The following is a 21,406-nucleotide window of genomic DNA, read 5'->3' as shown; positions in this document are numbered from 1 at the left end:
TTGTGTAATGCTATATTTCATTTTAAAGTGATTTTTATCTACAACCATAAGAACAAAATAGAGATCTGTAACACCATATTTAATATCTAGTCTATTTAATATGCTGTTTACTAACAGATGTTAGGCAACTACAGGGTTACTGTTTAGATATATGAATGTTTTATAAAGCAGACCATTCTTTCACTTTCTTTTTTCCCCCTCAACACAATTTCCATCACACTATCATGGACATAAGTTGTGAGTATTGACTTATGATAGAAACCTAAAGCTATGATACTGCAGTAGATCAGTATGATTCTAGTAAGTATTCTAACTGTTGCAAATATACATCAGTAGAGTTAAGACACAGTACAGATTTCCACAATACAAATACGTTACAAAATAATCAAATAAGAACCTGAAAACAGTAAACCTGACAGTTCTTACCAACAGTGTTGGTGTTATATGAGATCAGGGCTCCATTTCTTCCTCAATAATATCTTCCCAAATTCATGAAGGAATGAGTAGGGCTGCAGACTGCTTTCTCAACTACATTCATGCTTACATCTTCCGTTGTGCAATACATTATGCCATGCATCCCAATGTAAGTTTCACTTTAAACCAAGTTTTACTTTTTAAAAGTTGTTCTGAATTAGCCTTTTATCCTTACACCAATGAGAATTTATCCAGCTGTTCAGAAAGCAGATATTGCTGGTAGGCTGCATTGTAATCCTTAGAACATTTCTTAATAACTGAGAAAACCAACATGGACCAAGAAGTGGATAATTACCTGTCAGCTTTGATCCTTGCCAGCAGAGGTTCAAGCCAGCCTACTGTACATTCACAATGAGCATCCAAGAAGGTGATGACCTGGCCTTTAGAAGCAGCAGCCCCCTTTAATCTGGCTCTAATCAATCCAGAACGCTGTTCCATTCGAATCACATGAACAGGTACTTTTAGTTTTTTCACATAATTCTCCAATGGTCTTTTCAAGAAGTCTGCAAAGAATGATCAAAACCATGAAAACTGTCAGTCACGTAGTTCAGCAATATTTTTTCCTCTTTTTTTTTTAATAAGAAGAGAATTAAATTAAGAGATGTTTCCTCATTTATTTTCTATCCTTTTCCTACTTTCTCAGCTAGTTTCCTCTGATGCTTATTCTACACTTTACAATATGCCCTTCCACATCTCCATGTGTTTCACTTGCTAGAGCAAGAAGTTCTTCCTCCTCTTCATTTCTTCACTATGGAAAACACAAAAATGAAGAGAGTGTAGAATGTTTACACAGAAAGCAGATGGAATAGGCAAGTTCTTATTTTGGAGTAGATGCGACTCTTACTTTCAAAAACATATGCATAAGTGCTCTTGGACAAAACACTACCAAGAAAATACAGAAGATGATCCAACTAGCTGAACATAAATTACCTCCCTTAGGAATGTAACTTCCAGGTAATTTCTTTGCAAGCTGTTTAAAACATGATCAAGTTAATTTTTCAGTTGTGTTTTCTCTAGTTTTTTCTAGCTAATATTTTTTCTGTTAAATTAATCACTGCAACACCTCAAAACATAAATAAGGACAAAATCATACACACATAAATGACTGACATCAACAAGCCTCAGTTTAGCTGAAGGACAAATTATTCAAAATAGAACACCCATAACCAACTACCATATGCCTAGAGACTTAAAATTACTTGCATTACAAAGAGTTATTAGACTATGATGGATGATGCCAAAGGAAGAACGAAGAATTAAGGGAGAATGCAGTTGACAGCCACAGAAACAAAATTCTGCAGTAACTTGCAGATTTCAAATCTTCATAAAAAGAAAAAAAAAGGCAAAACAGTCTTATAACACATCTATGGAATATATTAGACTATACGCTTAAAGCACATGGGAGTTGTACTACAATAGTGCGAAGCCTCTGGCACGATTTAGCATAAGATAGTAAGAACTCATACGAGAATAAACTGGGCAGGGGGAGAAGGAGGGGCAGAGGGGGGGAGAAGAAGCACCACATGAACTCTTAATGGCTGTTTTGCAAATCTCAAGAGGCAGACCTGACCTGGGGGTGATTACCATTCCTTAGCACTGCTCCAGATGAATGAGTTCTAATTGCCTCTTCATTTCTTCTTTTGTGCATTTTTGGACTGTCACTAAACCCCACAGAAATAAGTTATGACATTTTGAAAGCTCAACTGTGCTAAAAGAGCCTAAGCAGTTGATAGATCTTAAATATTTGTCCCCAGAGAAACTCAAAACAAGTAAATTCTTATTTTGCATATTAACAGAGACTGAAATGAATAAATGTTTATTAGTACAAACCAAGTGTACATGTCTGAGCATTTTGTAGGCCTTTTGAAATTGAACAGAGAGATCATTTGGCTGACTGACTATGTAGCAAATATAATCTCACCTCTTACAGGGTGGCTTTCCAAAGCCACTAATTTAAAGGAACTAGTACTATGGTAAATTTTATTGTTTTAATAAGCTTTCATGGTATACACAAATTGAATAAAACAGTGAAGCACCCCTCTCTATGCTAACCATCTCATGAGCAAGTCACACAGATCAGTATGTTTCTCTGCACATTTCAGGTATAGTACTGACAAGTTTTTAAAGCAATTTTAACTGCTTTAAGCTGAATGAATATGGGTTGGAACACGGTTCTTGAATGCACAATGGTAAAATTCTGCCAGGAGGAAGAGAGAAAGAAAGATTTCAATAATACAACTGCAGCAGTCAAGAACTAGCATAAAGCAGAAAGTTACACTTTTCCAGCAAAATAAAAAGATAAAAGCTTGATATTTTATCCATACAAAAGCATGGAAAAATAACACAGGCATCAAGATTTCTGATGTTCCTCTACTACAAGCAGTCAGGATTTAATGCTCAAATCTAAGTAGCATATTTTCTCTCCAGAGCACTGTCTCTTAGAGTGACACACATCCCTCACAAACTGCTCCCTTAGTTTAAGTAGCAACAGTCTAAAGATTTGGACCAGTCGCACATCCAGGAACTAGGAATAATTTCTTCTAAGTTGACACTTTTTCTTTAAAAGAAAGCATGCAATATATTTTGGCCTACCAGGAATGCCAGAATCAAGCTGCAGAGATTATTTTCTAGACAAACCTACTGGTTCCTCTGTATACTACATTCTGTATTAAAAACAGTAAATAAAAAGAATAAAAAGTTTGATGCATTACAGAGTCAGCTGTTTACAAGTGACCTAGAATGATTGCTGAGTAAATTTTTAGCACTGCCTCATACACTTCCAACAGAGTAAGCTTTGACAGTATTTAACCAAAAAAAAAAACCACCCCCCCACCCCCCCCAAAACAAACAAACAAACAAAAACCACCAAGGAAACAAAAACCCACCACCCTTCCTCCCCCAAATGCTTCTACTTGGAAACAATATTTTTTTTGTATTTTCAGAGGTATAATTTTTGTTTCATTTAACTCATTGTTCTGGATATTCCTTTCAAACTTTTTCTGTATCGAAAGGGTTCATAATTTTACCTAAGACTATGGACAGTTTAAAGAGCACCCTCTGTGTCAATAACAGAACTAAGAAAGCCAAAAAAAAACAGATGTATTCAGTCCAAGTCAACTAAGTGCTTAAGTTGAAAAACATCTTGCCAGTTCTGAGTCACATTTATATGAATATAAATGAAAAATTAAGTTGCAAACAATGCCTCTTTTTATGAACCAACAATAAAGCACAGATTTATCACATATAAGTATACACAGTTTTAAGTATGAATGTTTTATAAGACATTACTGTCAGCAATTTCGTTTGTTACATTGCCTTGATCTGTATCTATGTAACCAAATTCTGAGAGTGTATTCTATCCTAATGTAATCTGCCTACCATGCTTGGCCATTCAGTATTGACCCAGTTTTAAGTACTGGCTAATCCTGATTTCTCCCGTTACATTTTTTTTCTAAATAGTTACCGAAGATCAATACTTAAAACTATATAATTCTGATCAGTAACTAGAGAACAGGGTTACAGATAGGTCTTGTTTCCCCAAAGTTTTTCTTTTTGGTGTAAATAATTGGGTGATATTATGCAAATTCATTCTTCTAAGAGCATGACACTAGCAGGTACAAAGTGTGCTTCAGGCAAACTGAATGCTTACTTTATTCCAATTAAATTGCCTCTGATGCTAGAATTCAAAATATACTATCCAGACTTAACATTTTCTTTTTCTGGGAACGTCTGCTGGTTTAGTTCAACACAAACTGAATGCTTAAGTAGCATATGCTAAACCCTTCAAATTTTGAGGCACCATACCCTTCCGTTTTGTTTAATGCAAAAGCATGCACGCAAAATAACAAGTTTTTGGAAAACAAAATAAACCAAACCCTTTCAGTAACTGTTGAAAATAACTGGGAATAAAAGATGCCTGAGTGATCTGAAATGAAGATCACAGATTTCAGAACTGTATGTTGGAAGAGGTTCAATAACAACATGCAAAAAAGTCTGAAATGTTGTATTTTTCAGCCTGGAATTAAGTTCCCTTGCTTTCATTACCTAGCCTAAACCCAGAAAACTTATCTAGAGAAAGTCACAGGCTTTTTTAACTGGGCTGTAATTCTGTGATTCACAATGACAACACAGCTTCTGCTATGTTAAAATTGATTTTTTTCTAAAACAGAAATTGGAAGGCAAAGACATTAATACTATGTCTATATTATTTTAATATTAGTTTGCTCTATTTATAAGTCATATTGAAAGCTGACCTGTCACAATCATTAGCACTGATCTGAATTACTTCCAATGACTGTTTTAACAGATGAAACAGAGCATACTTGCGAAAACCTTTGCCTTCCTAGCAAAAGTCTGTACACAAAATGTACTACCTCTTTTCCATTAAGGAAACATATACCTGCACAATAACCTAGTATATGTATTCAGAATCCAAATATCAGCATCCATTAAAAAGAGGATTGTTCCCTGGGAACAACTCCAAGAGAAGTGAGCAGTTTCACATACATCATCAGAACCAAAGAAATACAGATTTCTTTACATAAAGGTTGCAAAAGGACAAGAAATTGAGGGGTGTCATTAAAACTTCCCCACAAGTGAAAACAATGAAAATTTGATCTTGTGCCTTTCTAAAAGCAAAAATTAATCACACCTCTCTCATCTAATCTGGGACACATTTATGTAGTAGCCTTTTGCACAGGCATTCCTCCTCTGCTGCCAAAGCGTAATTCTGTTTAAGGCTTCTGTCCCTTCTTCCAAATTGCACTGAGACTGGCTGAAGCAGTTAAGAGCTAGGTAAGAAAGCAAAAACAAGCAAGGGTGCCACAGAGACAAGGACCACAGACAGATAAAAAGTACAAACACAGGCTGAGTGCATGAGCTACACTTCCTTAGGAAAACAGGTTGGTCAGAGCACCACTAGTCGATACAATCTTTCTTTAGTTCACTCAGCTGCTCCCCAGTCAGCTACACTCTATACCTACATGTTTTGTAATAAGCAAGTTAGTATGTTCAGGCATCATACACACAATCTGAAGAAACTCATTATGCTAACAGGTTAGACAAAGTGCAAAAATCCACTTCTAAAGTTCTTCAACTACAAATATTGTAATGCTTACTAACTACTATAAAACCTCCTGTTAACCACTGCAATCCATGTTATCATGATGCTACTTAGACCATACAGTCTGAAATCCACTGTCCCTCTTCATACATACATCTTGTTTGGACAGATCTTGTTGTTTGGACAACAGTTAGCCATCTTATCCTGAAGTTGGGATTACCATAAGCAGCAGAATATGGATTTTGCATCATTGGTAGCACCAGGAGCATGTATCAGCATGCTTGGTGTAAAATCCTTCCACGACTAAACCATGGTAATTCCTGCTGATACAGATAATAGGCTATAAATAGTGGCCGCCAAGACTTTTTTCTAGTGGCCTACTAGCTATTAGTCCTAGTGGAAAACTTTCAATGTAGAAATACAGAAAAGGAGGGTGATTCAGTATAAAAAGATAGAAGCGTTTTAAACAAAAAAGACATAATACCCTCTCATCTCCATTTAAAACACACACACAAAAATATCTCTCAATTTGTATTTTATAACCCATATCACTAAGGAAGATTAAACCAGGAACAAGCCAAATATCAACTAGTAACCAAAATGAAATATCACACATTGTCCAGAATATTATTTTTGTTTCTACTATATTGTAATTTACAAAAAAAAAAAAAAAAAGAAAAAGTAAAATCTGAATAAAGTTATTTAAAGAAAAACACAGCTTCAAGTTTCACGTGTTAATTTCATTATACATGAAAAGTTTCATGCTGCAGCATGGAGTTTTCATTCAGAGTGGAAGCTCTTACAGCACAGAAACTGAACTTCAGCTTCCCATGAACTGAATAACCAAAATGAATCCCTCTGAAGACCAACTTTAATGGGGGTAGTGATAGTAAATTTGGATGCATATGACAGTCACCTTTGCTACTATTCACCAGGTGATTCAAGTATTAAACACCCTCAAAAGCTTTAGGAATGTGTTAAAATTCTGAACACGAAATATGAAACCTGTGATAGGATAAAGCCTCCAGCAAACACAAACTCTATACTGTCAACAGGAAAGTAAACAGACAAACTTACACTAGTTTTCAGTGGAGAATGACCCACCTGTGTTTCACAATGGGTACTGCTCACTCAGCCTTCCCCTGCCTCAGCTACTGTGTTTTGCCAAGGAAAGCTAAGCCTGTAGAAAGTCAGTCTCAATTTTTTTTTAAGTATAAAGAGCAGCAAGCTACAGCACTGGCATTATCATTACCTCTTTCACTGGCATCATCGACGAGGACGATCTCTTCCAGCATGTGTCGTGGTGACCTGTTTATCACACTATGGACAGTTCGTAGAAGCGTGCTCCAAGCCTCATTGTGAAAAACAATGACAACACTTGTTGTGGGAAGGTTGTCTGCATACACCTTCGTTTTACACCTACGAACAGGAATAAGGTAAAGCATCATCTATATGTAAAGGTCAAGCCTTCAGTCAAAACTGCAATTTTGAAGTTTACTTCTGAGTGTCAAGACTAACATTCACAATACATCAGTTGTATGAAAAATATGACAAAGGAGCAAAGGTGCACCTATTTATATTTTTACCTAAAACATACCCTTATGTACAGTTATGTATACATCTATGTATTCCATCATACCACTAAAAAAGGAGAACCTCGATTTAATAACCAGTACTAGAAGAGACATCCATACTGCTAAGACACAGAGATAACATTGTGCCTCCACTACCCCTGTTTTGTGAAGAGTATCGTGTCCGGACTAATCCAAACCCCTAATTTAGGCTTGCATTCCCTTAGAGTGCAAGGGCAAAATCATAGTACTCTAATGGGTACAGAGGGAGAATTGAGAGAGAGACACAAGAAATGGCAAACAAACTAGGAAGTAAATGCAATAAGAAGTCTATAATGAACAAAACCAAATAATAAGAGAAGGAAAGACTCCTGGGCACAGCTGACGTTTGGAAAAAAACAAGACCTGTAATACTGGTGAGTTAAGTGTATTTCATAATTTAATGTGTTTATATTACACAAAAAGGGCTTTTTTCCTACTTATTGTATACATGTTAGAAGTACTATATAAAGACTCACTAAGTTAAAAGAGAATTGCATACATTCCAAAGACAGCACAAAAAGACATAGGTTTAGCTCTCCTAACAGCAGATGCATGATACATGCTTCAAGGAATCCCACATGCAGCCAACATTTTACACTCCATAATACTATTTTAAAACAAGTGATATTTTCAGCATCTCCTAAAAAAAAAAAAAAAATCAATATGCTGTACATAAGGTACTCTTAACAATTCCGAAAATACAATTCTGCTCTAAAAAATAACCCTGCAAATTGAAGTGTTCTCTGCGCAGATCTGCTCCTCCTGCACATTCAAAATCACACACAGAGACTTACACAAGATATGATGGCACAAATCCTTTAAGAATCAAAGATAAGAGATGTATGCAGATCACAAACACAAGGAAAACATTGGAGAGGAAAAAGAAATACATCAAATGGACCTTCATTTAAAAAAATCTTATTAGATCCCAAATTCTTGAGTTGATTCACTGTCCTGTAACCTAAATGTTATTAAAGTATAGTAACAAGTATTTATGACTATCACCTTAACAGCAGTGCTGTCTGAGAGCTTGAGAAGTATATAGTATGTATCCTCTACCCTAAACATATAAAACCAATGCTGAAAGAACAGCCTGCCAATATAGGATTATGATGTCAGCATCTAATCCCATTCAAACCAGTGACACCAGAAATGTCAGCCAAAAGCGGGCTCCCAAAAGGAATATTTCATTTGGTGGATAACTTGGTTAGCCAGAGCTCTTTGAAGTGAGAGCAGCTCTCACAGCACAGTCATTTCAGCTCTGAGGTGGAGACAAAAGCTCAGTGTGCACAGAGATCCCAGAAAAGATCCGTAAATCCAGATACAACTGAAGAAATATCTGAAAGGCCTTCTGTGGCATCATTTTTCATTTCTGAGAACTGATGCTGTAGGATCAATATTATACTTATTATACATTTATGGCCAAATATAATTAATCGCTGCACTGAAGTGATCATGAAAACTTTGGGAAATATCATAAAATCTTAGTGAAGTAGCCATATATCCCTATGTTTTCCAATTTAATTCACACGTAAAAAAATATTGCAAAGCATGCCAGCTGAAGAAGTTATTTCTTTCTGTGGTATCACTTGAAAAATAAAATAGCCTTTTAAAAAGATGCTATGAATTTCAGATGAAATATTAGATCACAAGCCAAATAATCTTTCCCCCATATTTGTCACTTGTTCAGCCTATTTTGCTACTTTAAAACCAGATTCTTAATGTTTTATTCCTTCTGCTGCACTGCTCCCTAGACTAGAAAAGGAATGTCTGATTGTAGACCTTCAGCTACAGTAGGAACACCGATCCACCTATTGCTCCTCTACTTTTTGGCAGAATATTTGTAAAAAACCTGAGAGGAGCCTGCAAGCAGTTCTCTGAAAAGCGATAACAATGTGTCATTCACCAAGAATATCTTGCTGAGGCAGCCACAGGATCTACTATTGTAATATGAAATCTCTCATCTCCAGCCTTGCCTTTTTTCTTTCACGGTCTTACAGAAGATTTTATTTGAGCTCAGATCAATGAACTGGTATAATAAAAGCTAGGCAAGTGATCAGGGACTACCATGCTTATAAACTATTACACTGTCCTAAGTATAAATATATCAAAACATTTAAGACCCATCTTTGAAGGTGAACTTTTTAGTACTAAGAGGCAGGCTTACAGGTATCTTTTGGGATGCCAAAAAGGCATTCCCACTGCCCTGTCCTGCAGAAGGTGAACATCCTCCTTTCCTGAAGAGGAAAGTCTACCCTCAACCCCACAGATCAACCCTTTCTGGGGTAACAATTTAAGAGCCACCCTAGACTGGCTTGTTTAGCAATATGTAAAAGGCCGCCATGTGTAACACAAGGGTATTCCATAATAAAACTGGCTTGAAATTTTTGAATGCTATTCTTAAAGGGTTTGGTGTGAATTTATTCTGGAAAGATCCACTGACGCAGGCAGAATAAAGGACAGAATAGCATGATACCTGATTTTTCATATTCCTTTCACCTGCCTTTCTATAAATACCTGTTAGCTATATACTCCATTTTTAGTTTTGAAAACACTGACACACACTCCTTCCCCCCAAGAATGTATTGCTGTAGAATATCAGACAAATAAAATGGAACAGTTGATGTCTATAATTAGAGTATTAACTTTCTATATAAACCTTGTTTTATCCTTACTAATATATAAATTAAGAATCTTTTTTGTCTTTCATTTGAAAACAAAATAATCCAGAAAGGGATTACTACAGAGTTTAAAATAACCTATTAGTTTCAACTGTTATGCAACATTAGTAGCAGAATATAACCGTGAGTGGTATGACACATAGTGTATGAATTAAGGACAATTTGAATTTTAATTAACAACTAATATATTATGTTCCCTTTGTTGGATCCTGCCTCAAACAGTTTCAGAATTGAGTGCATAATATTAGGAAGGCATACCATCTCCAGGAATTTAATGAAGACTCCAAACAGCAGCTGAGAATGTCTACTTCGCATGGAATGCATCATTCTTTCCTTCATCTACAGCATTCATGATGCAAACTCTTGGCTAATGTGACTCCATATATTATTTAAACTGTGGAAACTCCCCAGAAATGTCAGACTTTTAAAACACAAGCAGAGACTTACTGCCCTATTACCTGCAGGTACAGGAAACTAATATGCCAGATTGTTAAAATATGATCAAGACAAAAAGCCTAATTAGTCTACATTTCTTCATGTACACATTCCAACGCTTAAAACAGTAATGTTCTTTATTTCATAGCAAGTCTCCGTCTCATGCACTGAAATCCCCACCTTCAGCTGCTTTAGCCTTATATTCTTCCCTAATTTTTGATTTCTTGCTTTCATGTAACTAGGAAATAAAATGGAAAATTAGTTAGGAAATGAAGTTATCCAAATTTTTAACGCCCAATCAAAATCAGATTTCAGAAAAACAAGTTTAGAAGCTACACTTTTAGAAGCTGCTTTACTAAGGAGTCACAGGACTATAAAGACATAACTCTGCTCTGACCTCTCTAAAACAGCCATACATGTTCTTCACAGAATTTCACCCTTTTGCAATTTTGTATCACGCATTCAGAATACTTTAGGCTCAGTTCTTTAGAACTACATAGTTACTCTCAGGTCCATATCTCTCCAAGGGCACAAGGCAGTGTAAGATGTCCAAATCCTTCACAACTTAAATTCAAATTTAATGGACTAAAAGCGAAGGAAGGAGAACAGATCCTAGCATATATAACATTGCTAAAGAAGAACAGTGACAGCAGAATAAGCTTAAGTTGTCCCTAACACCCTGTAGCCTGATTTCAAGAGTTTAAATCCACAAAAGTTTTTAAGATGGAAGTCTAAATAATCAACTATGGGTTGTGTTATACTTCTCTGTTATCTTGATTTTTTAATGAAGGTGTTAATTGAATCTTATATAGAAGCTCTGCATGTTTTAGATAGGGGGATATTCAGGAAAACTAAAAATAATCTCAAAAGAGAACTGTATTCAGCAGGTTACACATCGCCACTTGGAATGTACCTGATGCTACTTCAAATGCACTTGAAGAACTTCTGAATAAGCTGCTTTTCTACTTTCAACACAGGGTACAAATAGGCCACAGAAGACATTATGAAAATAACCAGAAGAGACAGCAAGTAATGCAATTCTGTCCAAATAAAATTAAGCCATTAATCTCAAGAGTTTAACTGCTGCTTCAGCACAATCTTGCATGGAAGGAAGACAACTCTTCATTTTGCACTTCTTGCACCAGCACAACCATATAATCTCAACACCTCTCCACATCTAGCAGAACTGGAAGCCTCTCTCTCCTCTGATGCCAGTGAAGGAATGAGAAAAATGTACTTTACCACTGTGGGGACAGAAGTAATCTACCAGGTGATCTTACAAGTTCCTTCATTTGAATTCCTCAGAAGGTAAAATTCTTCTGATACCTATCTGCTCTGCTCGGTGCCTGACCGGGAGATCGACAAGGCTTACCCACTCTAGCCATTGGCACCCCAGACACAGAAACACCAGGGACTCGGGACACCACCCGTCACTATCCTAACACCACCTTTCAGTTTGCTGTTGTAACTTTCACAAGCACTTCAAATTTACCTTAAAAAAATGAAACTGTGCATCCATCTTAATACAGAACAGTACTTGCTTGGCTTTCTATTGAGACTATGAAATTGCATTCATAGATCAATTTACTTAGAAATTATTCCTAAAACCAAAGATTGAATGCTACATGTGTAATATTCTCAAATCTCAAAAGACAAAATATTTACAATGTTAGCAGTGATCTGTTTGCACACCCTTCAAAGTCATGCTAAATAATTTCTGAAAGTAACATAATACAATGGGATTTAATATCCCAACAGCTACTAAATGCTTTTGTTTCATAGGCTAAAGAACCATGCCCCCCCAAAAAAAAACTAAACAGGGCAGAGGTCTTGTAGGAAATTAATCATTCACTGCCATAATGTTTATGCAGTGTGATACAATTGAGAAAAACCTCATTCACTGAGGCAATAAAAAACCCAAACAAACAACAAAACAAAAAAGGTATTTTTTTATAAAGATTTTGTCATAATTATACTCTGTACTAGAAATAAACACGAAATTTCTAAATCCTACAGGGCAGATCTCTTCCCCTTCCGATGCTGCCAATAGGTTATTCTCCACAGAGGAACAATGAGAGCACAAGTTCACATTGAAATATTCTTTTTGTTGTTGTTTCTAAACATAGCTTTCAAAACAAAGCCTCTTATGCTTACTCGAATCACAAAAATTAATAGACACTATGTGAGCCATCACTTGCTATACCTGATACCCACTTTATTTCCAGATTCCACCAGCCTTCCATAGGTTCAAGGCATGACCAACAATTTACAAGGACTCAAAAACATTAACAGCAGTAAACTACCTATGTAATTCTTGTTTACTAGCCCAGTGCTCACAGCCCTGAGCACTGTGATAAAGGACAGAGGTTGAACACAAGCAAAAGTGTCTCCTGTGCACTAAGCAGCTCAGTTGGGAAACCCCAGTAGGGCTTAGAGCTCATATGTGCAGTAGGATAACGAAGTGCTGATACATATTTGAAAGCTGTACTAGCAACAGATTGGGGCAGGAAGGGAAGCATATTTAGTCATTTTACAAATTTACTACAATCTTTTATCTTGCATACTACAAACAAGTTATAAATAAAGGCTGAAGTTATAAATAAACTGCATCCCAGAACAAATTTGTAAAATTTGACAAAGGAATAGTCCAAGTCTAGCTGAAAATCAGGTTAGAGCTGAAACTTTCAGCAAATACTATACAGTACAGACCCTGTATTAAATCTGTTTAATATTATTGACGCAGTACAAACAGTATACTCTTGAGTATTCAAATATATTTGAGTCTCTGGGATGTAAGCATCAGTATCCTTAGATATTGAAAATACACATTTATTTTCTACTGAGATTGCCAAAATGAATGCCAGACCAACAGAGAAGAAAAGCAGAAAATCTGAACACCTCTCAGGCTTTAATTACCGATATCCGATGAATATCACCATAGCGCCATAAAATGTCAGTAATCCATTGTTTACCTGTCCACTTACCGTAAGTTACAGCCTGCAATAAACTTCATGTAACAAAGCTGGGGCACAGCTATGTCTAACACAAAACCTCCTCTCTACTTAAGTCACGGATGAAAACAGTTTAGAAATAAGAGGCCTTAAGCTGTACAAACTGACCTACATTTCCCTCAGATGATAAAGCCCTGTAGCAGGGGTGGCAGAGAAAGTGTCAAAACACTACAGCAAGAACCACCAGCACTCAAGTGGTGTGTTTCTGACTTCAATTTTTCCTGTTTATAAGCGGCAGCCTCATGATATCATTATGAACAAGAGTGTCAATAAATCTGCTCCCAGTATAAAATTTAAGAAAACCCCAGCTCCCAAATTGAAGACAATCAAGATGAATAAAGATCTCATTTTCACACAGAAGCAGCACAGCTAGAAGGGCTAAAAGCAATACTTCTGAGAAAGATGGAATCGCTGACTGTCATAACATGCCAAACCACTTTTCACTACACAGACTGCATGCAACCACAGTTCTAACTTGTGGCTGCACAAAGAGAAAGCACTGCAGATAAAGTTACAACAAAACTTCATGCTACTCCTGAAACTGCTTCTTCCAATCAAATCAGAACAATTTGGCTTACAAAGAGGTCTTCATTTCTGCAATTCATATCACAACTCCAATTAATCTTTTTGAACAAGTGACTTGAATGCAGGCAAATCCCTTATTCTTACTTAAGCATTTCCATCCAGCCTGCTTAATGTCTGCCTCGAATAGTATTACGTAATTTACCTGACATCAAGAGTATGAAATTTTCCTTTCTTCTGATCTCAAACATTTGGATATAAGAAAGGTCGCATTATCTCATGAGTCAAGTAGAAATCTTCTTTAGACCCTGGAAACAAAATCCAAAATGGTCCTTAAAACCATTGTGGTTACAGAATTCAAGCAGAATTTCATAAAATAATTAGCTGCAATTACTATTTTCCTTATCCTGAAAGCAATCACAGGAAAGTGTCTCTTGACAGAAACAAACACAATTCTGCCTTCAAAGACTGAAATTGAACCCTAAGTTCCCTAGCCAAATTATTCTCCATATTTGACCTATCAATTTGAATATAGTTCTGGATATGGCTGCTTATCCAAAATAGAAGACACTCGTAACTAAGAATGAGATTGCCAAGCGTTTGTGTAAATATGCACACACGTGTATATATGTATGCATATACAGATGTGTATATATATATATAAAAATATACATATTTATATATAAAGAAGCAAGCTGAATTTTTATAGTGACTTCCTCCTCACCTTCTAAATTTTCCAGGGTAAAGATTTATAGGTAATTTCTTCCAGGCTACTCATTAAGTCGACATGAACAAGAACATTTCCAAATGTTGATTCTACAGTGGGCCAGTCGCAAGCGATAAGCACCACAAAAGCCAGATGAAAAAATACTTCTGCTTGAAAGAACTGCAGTCTTTAATACCTCGCATGCTTTCAGATTTCCAGCGTGGCATTGCTGAATGTTACAATACCCATCAGATCAGCAGATTTCTTTTAGAGATGCCAGGTTAATGAACAGCCAGGATTTCTAGCTTGTAACGAAACACTGAATAAATTTCCGAAGTCTTCCATCTATGTTGCCAACTTTACTCTTTTTTATTATCTCTTACATCAGTACTACCTGACCTAAATGAATACCAAAAGTTCACGCAGCATATCACAATTTATGGAGATATTTAAATCTGCCAGACCTTATGGGTAATTTAAGACCCTTTCTGTGTGTACACACAGAACTTTTAATACAAACTTTTTTTGTAACAAAGTGTCTTGTTGCTCCTCTTTCCCTCCCTCCTCTCCCATGTTCCTCCCAGTTCAGTGGAACTGGGGGCTGCTGCCAAAAGCAATAATCCCACTTTTCACCCTTAGAGTTTTGTCCCATCCCCTTCTTTGCACCAGCTCTGGTAATTACACAGCTGCTGGGTGTGCATTGCTTCAGTTTGCTGATTCAACAAAATACGCTTTTTTCCCCTTTTTGACGTGCAATCTTCCATCCAGTCAGTGAATGTGAAGGCCACACAAACATGAGATCAGTATCCACAGAAGCAGTGAGAAGATTCTTTTGGCTGAAGTTCACATTTACAGCAGATTATATATATATATAAGAGTACATGAATATATCCCTCCGCTATTCTCCTGAGTAGTTAAAAGCAAAAAGAGCACACCTTCACTAGCCTCACACAGAAGCAAATACTTCATGTACTGCCATTTAAAGCCCCAGTGTCACACACGAGTTCCAAGAGCATCCTCTTGCATGTGTGCCTTTACTGTTTTTCTATGAATAGGTTTACTCAAACTGTTTTCCTCATGCAGGGATTATGCAAATTTTGTGAATGCATCATACTATGATTCAACTGTAATATCTTAAAGTATACAGCAAATCAATTTGTTCTGAGAAGTTAAAAATACCAATTCCAGTGTGTTCTTACATGCATACTTCAGGCTTAAAATCAACAATACATTTTTAAGCACATGTATGAGAGCCACATTGCAGTCCCATAAGTGAAAAGCATTATATTGCATCATACAATTATAGTGCCTAAATCTAAATACAGTTCTTTGAAAGCAAAGACATAACAGAATTAGTCATTGAAAAACTTCTTCAGAAAGGAGACCAGCATAACTGCAACAAATTCCACAACATTCATATAAGTTAGACTTAGAAGAATGGCTTTTAACCCAGAAAAATAATTGCCTACTTCCTCCAGATTGTGAAACCAAACTTGGCAACAGGAACTGAGCACGGTAGTTTAAGTCAGCAAAAAAGCCTTCATCAGTAACTTAAACTGAGCACATTAGTGTACTAGCGAAATATTAAGCTCTCAGAGGTCTGCATCTTATTTTTCTATTAAGTAGCTGAAGTAACAGTTCATATGAATTTAGACCCAGTTCACAAATATGTAGGGCCATCTGGCTAAAAGCTTTGATTATACCCTATCACTATCTATACTTCTTAACTCTGGCAAAATTATACCAACTAAGGAACAAAATAAAAGGAAGATTTTTATGGTCTAGATTTTTAAGTTCTGGAGAATCTATAGCCTTGGAAAACGGGTTATTAAGGTATCCCAAAGCTATCCACATACCTCCTTGCTGCAGGTATGCTTGGGGAAGCCCACCCCTTTCCAAGAAATCACAATCTGCAAAATATGACACTCTCCTAGCTCCAGTGACAACCAAAGCTGACATGAATGACACTGTTCTGTCCCAGCTATGACTCTCGTTTTCAGCCTTGATCACTTGTGCCTGGAAGAGAATAGCATTTTAAGATGCTCTTTTCTAATGTAAAAAAGTCAGAATTGGGTTTAAACTTTCACACCAGGGACCCACATGTCTCCTTAACGTTTTATATATTCCACAAATTATTAAACAATGAATGCAGCCTGGAAAGCTCTGCCTTAGAACACAGTACTCAATTCTTCATTTTGCAAAGCAGCTTCCAAATCACCTCAAACAGCATGAGAGCAAAACCAAGTCCTATAACACATATAAATTACATGCACTTAACAAACCACTTTCTGGCCTGAATACTGGCCTAAGACACACAGGCACAGCTGAACACCTATTTTAGTTATTCACACCTATTTTATTCATTGCCTCCCTCATCTCCAGCAAAAATCAAGGCAACACTCTAGTGCTCCTAATCACCCATCTTTTACTCTTTGCTGTCATGTCAAGCCCACAGCTGCATATTTTCCTGGCAACTGTGAGTCAACTCCCACTTTGATGACTGATTCACAAACCAGAATAAGACATGCTTACAAAAATTATTCTACTAACAACTTTAAAACCAACCTGTTATCCCCAGCTGCTTGCTCCTACGCAAAGGCATCCCTCCAGAGGTTGTGGCCCTGTCAGTTATTAGTTACATTAACATGCCCCAGTCCAGATTTGGAGAAGTATCCAAGCTAAAACATTACTTCTGCTGTAGCTTTTTCTGTTAAGCAAACCATTCAATTGAGATAAAGAAAAGAATAAGTAGAATAATATTCCTGCTTACAGACACAAAATGACTATCGATTCAGGCACATGTCTTTTAAATGCATGTATGTGCCTCAGTAATTTTGTGCCAAATAATGAAAATAAATATAAGTCTGTTAAGACCACTGCGGCATGGCTCAGCAGAACACAGATTTCAGCTTCTGTAGAAGTCTTGCACTGAGAAGTTCCCTGAGCTGGAGAAGTGCCTAGAAGTTACTAAAACAGCTCACATTTTTGTTCTTCTAGTAAGGAAACAAAATTTCTTGGCCAAAACATAAACATGATGCCTGGAGTGTGTCATCTATAGAGATTAACCTATGAGCACCCAAGGACCAAGCAGGTGCTTGCCTTGGCACAGGTGACAGGGAGAGTTGACAGAACTAGATATTAATGCAAAGGATAATGCAAACTACTTAAAGATCTCATGTCCAGCTGACAGGTTATGCCATCCCCATTAAATACATATGGCAAATTGGTCCTGGCACACCTAATTCCACCAGCTTTTCAACAATTAACCATTAGGCAAAGATTTAAAGACTTCTGTATTTCAGAAGAACTGACATGCCACAGAACTGTCCTGTTCACGTCACAGAAATCTTCCCCCCCTCCACCACACTAAAGAAAGCAACCCACAAAACCTGTGAAGAAAATAATTACATGGTTGAACAGCTAAGTGTGCCTTTGAACATATCCCTTTTTCTCAAAACTATGACTGAAAGTGCTACTGGCAGCTGTGCTGTAAGCACAGAAATGTGGTTAGGAACGATTAGAAACTATCCATTCTCTTTCTCCACAAACTATTTCCATATTAGCATGAATATTAGTATAGATAGAACAGGTAATAACAGAAGCAAATCCACTAACACAGCAGAAAGTGTTTCTGACCATGTGATTATTTTGGCTAATGAGATAAATACTTTCATAAGACATACGTGAGTATATTCCTAGTTTTCACAAGTCTGAAAATGGCTGCAGTGTTCTTGAAAAGTAGCATTAATAAACACATACAGATCAAGATACCCGTGCATTTTAAACACAATACTGTTCTCAAATTTGCTGGGGAGATGTTAACACACTCCCCAACTTCTTCATTAGCATGACCTGACAGGGTACATACTGAAAAGATGAAAAAAGGAGTATCTTTTTGGAGACCATCTCTCTCTCAAAACCTACTAAAAATATACACAGCAACTAAATGTTAAAATTCTTGACAGCTATTTAGAAAAACAGGAAATCCAACTCCCTGTGATGTAACCTAAAATTCTATTCTAAGATTCCACTTTCATGCACATAGCATAGTCACAGTATTTGTGTCAATACAATGGAAAAGGAAAAAATGCAACATTACTAAACTTACAATGCATCTTTTACTGTGAAACACTGCAAAGCACAGCCAAGCGTGCAATACAAAGGATTACAATTTTAAACCAAAGTTCAGCTATAGTAATTTAATTTGTCTACAAAAGCTTGAGTGATGCTTAGGTAATAATTTGTAACAGTTTATAACAATTTCTCTTCCATTTTTTTGTTACTTTGAAGTCTAGACTTCACAAAGCTCATCATTAATTCAGCTTGTTAGCCCCACAAATTTGCTTTCTTATGTTTGTACTTACACTATAAAAATGCTGAATATATACATACAAGTTTTCCAGTATGAATACGAATAAACAGGTGATGCTATCTAGTTTATTCCAGACTTGAGGGTCATAAAAAAAACAAATTACTCATGTTTACCTATCAAATAACCAACTGTTGTAACTATTATTTCCCAAAAGTTTTGTTTATTCTTTCCATTCAGCTCTTCCAGAAAAAGCATAGAAAAATGACCCCAGTTAGCATCCCATCTTTGACAAAAAGCCTCCAATGAAATTCACAATTTTCTCCACAGCTAAAGCAAGTTGAGAATGCTAACTACAAATTCTTAACCAGTGGAAGTTACCACTTTACACTGAGGCAATTTCTTATCACAGAGAACATGTGATAAAGGGTGCAGACAGTGAATATGGATCTGCAAGAATGACAAGAAATTCCATTGGAAAGTTACAACCATGACCAGAACAATAACATAAGAGAGAAAAGGATATAAACACCGCCTCCCATGCCCCCTGACCCTTCCCACATCTGTTAGTTTTGAAAGAAAACCCTACATGTTCATGATTCACATTCTTCCACTATACTGAGAAACAGGCAAGTAGTGGCCATAAACTCTGACTAATGATACATCTGAAAATCAATTGAAAGTTACATTAATTCAAAATTACGAGATCACATTCTGAAAAATACATGGCTCAATTATTAAAAGCATCAGCGCTACCAGGAACCTGCACACTACAGATCACACTCATTACAATAGATTAAGGTACCTACAAACCAGCTCTTTATCACTCATTAAAAATGAAAAGTGGTCAGAGCTTCATCTTACTCGGCTAATACTGCCTTCTGAGATGAAAACAGATTAATCCAGCAGCTAGGTCTTGTGTATACAGAAGCAACAGCAGAGCTATTAAAGAAGTGGAGTTTCCATAACATCCAATTCTTGCAAGAGAATGCAGATAATTGATTAGGAAAACCTTGTTTCATGTGCTTTATTTAACTTGAGAGTCCCTTTCATAAACAAGAGGGCCTGGGGATGGAGGGACTCATCAGCTACCCTGACAGAGTAGCCCCACGAGTAAAGCAATCTTAGTTTTATTTAAAACTAGGCTACAATTTTCTCTCTAATTACTTATGACTCAAATAGCTCTGAAAGGATCAATATTTCAGAGGCAAGATCAAAAACAAACCAGATGGATATTAGAAAACATTATAATGCAATCTAAATGAGGCTTTGCACATTTCATCAAGTAAGAATTTTTTTAAGTATTTCTCTCATAATCAAATCTTTTCTATTTCATATCATGCAGAATTTTACTCTGCCTCATTACAAGCAATGCATGAATTTTTCAATTAAGTAATAGTTGCCTGAAATGGCAAGTCTTAAGTTAACTTTGTTTTCCTTCAACCAAATTAATTTCTATTCCCCAAACAGGCTTCATATTTGTAATCATTTTCAAAGTCAAATAACACTGAAAAAAACCTGGTTTCTGCTGTTCAATCTTGTTTCCCAAGTAAGTACCATATATACAGGAAATCCTCCTACTTGTTATTTCAACAGTAATATCTTACAGAACTAAACTTTTGTTTTGCATCACTCTTGGCACATTCTTCATTTAAGTAGAGTACATTTTTAATACAACATAAAGCACTTACCCTTCTAACCTGACATCAGGTAAAGATCTGTTGAGTGCAATCATTTCACTTGCCATTAAATTAAACTGATTTATTTTAAACATTTCTTTCATTTTTTCTTGTTCCTCTTTCGGAATGACCACAGGCTTCCCCATCTCTCCAGGTCCTTCATGTGGTTTTTGTATGGGTTCTGGAACTAAGAATAAATAAAATGTTGGTAACTACTTTTATGCTTGCTTTTATTTGCTTATAGTTTATTTTACACTGTAGGAGTGTTCCTGTTTAAAACAGAGTTCTACACCCACAAGGTTCTGGAAGTGAAAACAAATCCTCATACTGGAGTTTAACAGAAGTAGTTAACTGCTACTCTCGGACACAGCAATTCATCTGAAAAAACAGTAAGGGTCTATGTCTATCCATCATCCCGTCTTAATTGACTTTACTGTTAAAGCTCTGGTACAACAGACATTTAAGTCCCAGATTGCTCTTGCACACAACAAACTTTCCAGGAAAAGTTAAATTTTCCTTTACGGGAATAATAATCTTATGCCAAAAGCAAACAGAAATGTAAAGAATGAAAATAAAATTAAAAGAAAACAGAAAAGCCCAAGCCTTCCATACCTGCTGAAACAAGACTTAAAATATGTACTTACTAATAACTGAAACATTTTGCTAGTTTGCATTTAGGGTTAAGCAGTTACAAGCACAATGTGGTCCTTGAGAAACTTTCATTTTCAAGCACCTGAAGCAATTGTTTCATTTGCATTAATGAGGTTACATCTAGCACAGAACCCCCACCACCACAGAGACGTTTTCTTTTTTACCAAACTCCCCTCGACTGTCAGTTGAACTATACAATTCTAGAAGTCGTCAGCCAGCCACTCAAACACTGCAAACTGATAAATATGTCCAAGCAGATCCTG

At 36.4% G+C, this 21,406-nt stretch overlaps 1 protein-coding gene across 2 annotated transcripts in view; it reads right to left on the bottom strand.

Annotated features, from left to right (window-relative positions):
- Positions 1-21,406, bottom strand: part of GALNT1 (polypeptide N-acetylgalactosaminyltransferase 1) — an 85,783-nt gene that overhangs the window by 17,809 nt on the left and 46,568 nt on the right. Inside the window, exons 4-6 of one of the 2 annotated variants that reach the window (XM_061449086.1) lie at positions 20,505-20,679; positions 6,789-6,955; positions 770-977 (exon numbers count right to left, since the gene is read on the bottom strand). In XM_061449086.1, coding sequence (XP_061305070.1) covers positions 770-977; positions 6,789-6,955; positions 20,505-20,679 — 550 coding nt within the window. Of the gene's footprint in view, positions 1-769; positions 978-6,788; positions 6,956-14,003; positions 14,084-20,504; positions 20,680-21,406 lie in introns of those variants that run through there. The other variant, XM_061449088.1, reaches the window with a different exon arrangement.

This window comes from Pezoporus flaviventris, unplaced genomic scaffold (genome assembly GCF_033815535.1).
Source record: "Pezoporus flaviventris isolate CSIRO_AGI_PZ_B2104156 unplaced genomic scaffold, CSIRO_AGI_Pfla_v1 ptg000007l, whole genome shotgun sequence".
Classification (NCBI taxonomy): domain Eukaryota; kingdom Metazoa; phylum Chordata; class Aves; order Psittaciformes; family Psittacidae; genus Pezoporus; species Pezoporus flaviventris.
Note: the sequence above shows the minus strand (reverse complement) of the source record. Positions and strands in the feature narration are given on the sequence as shown.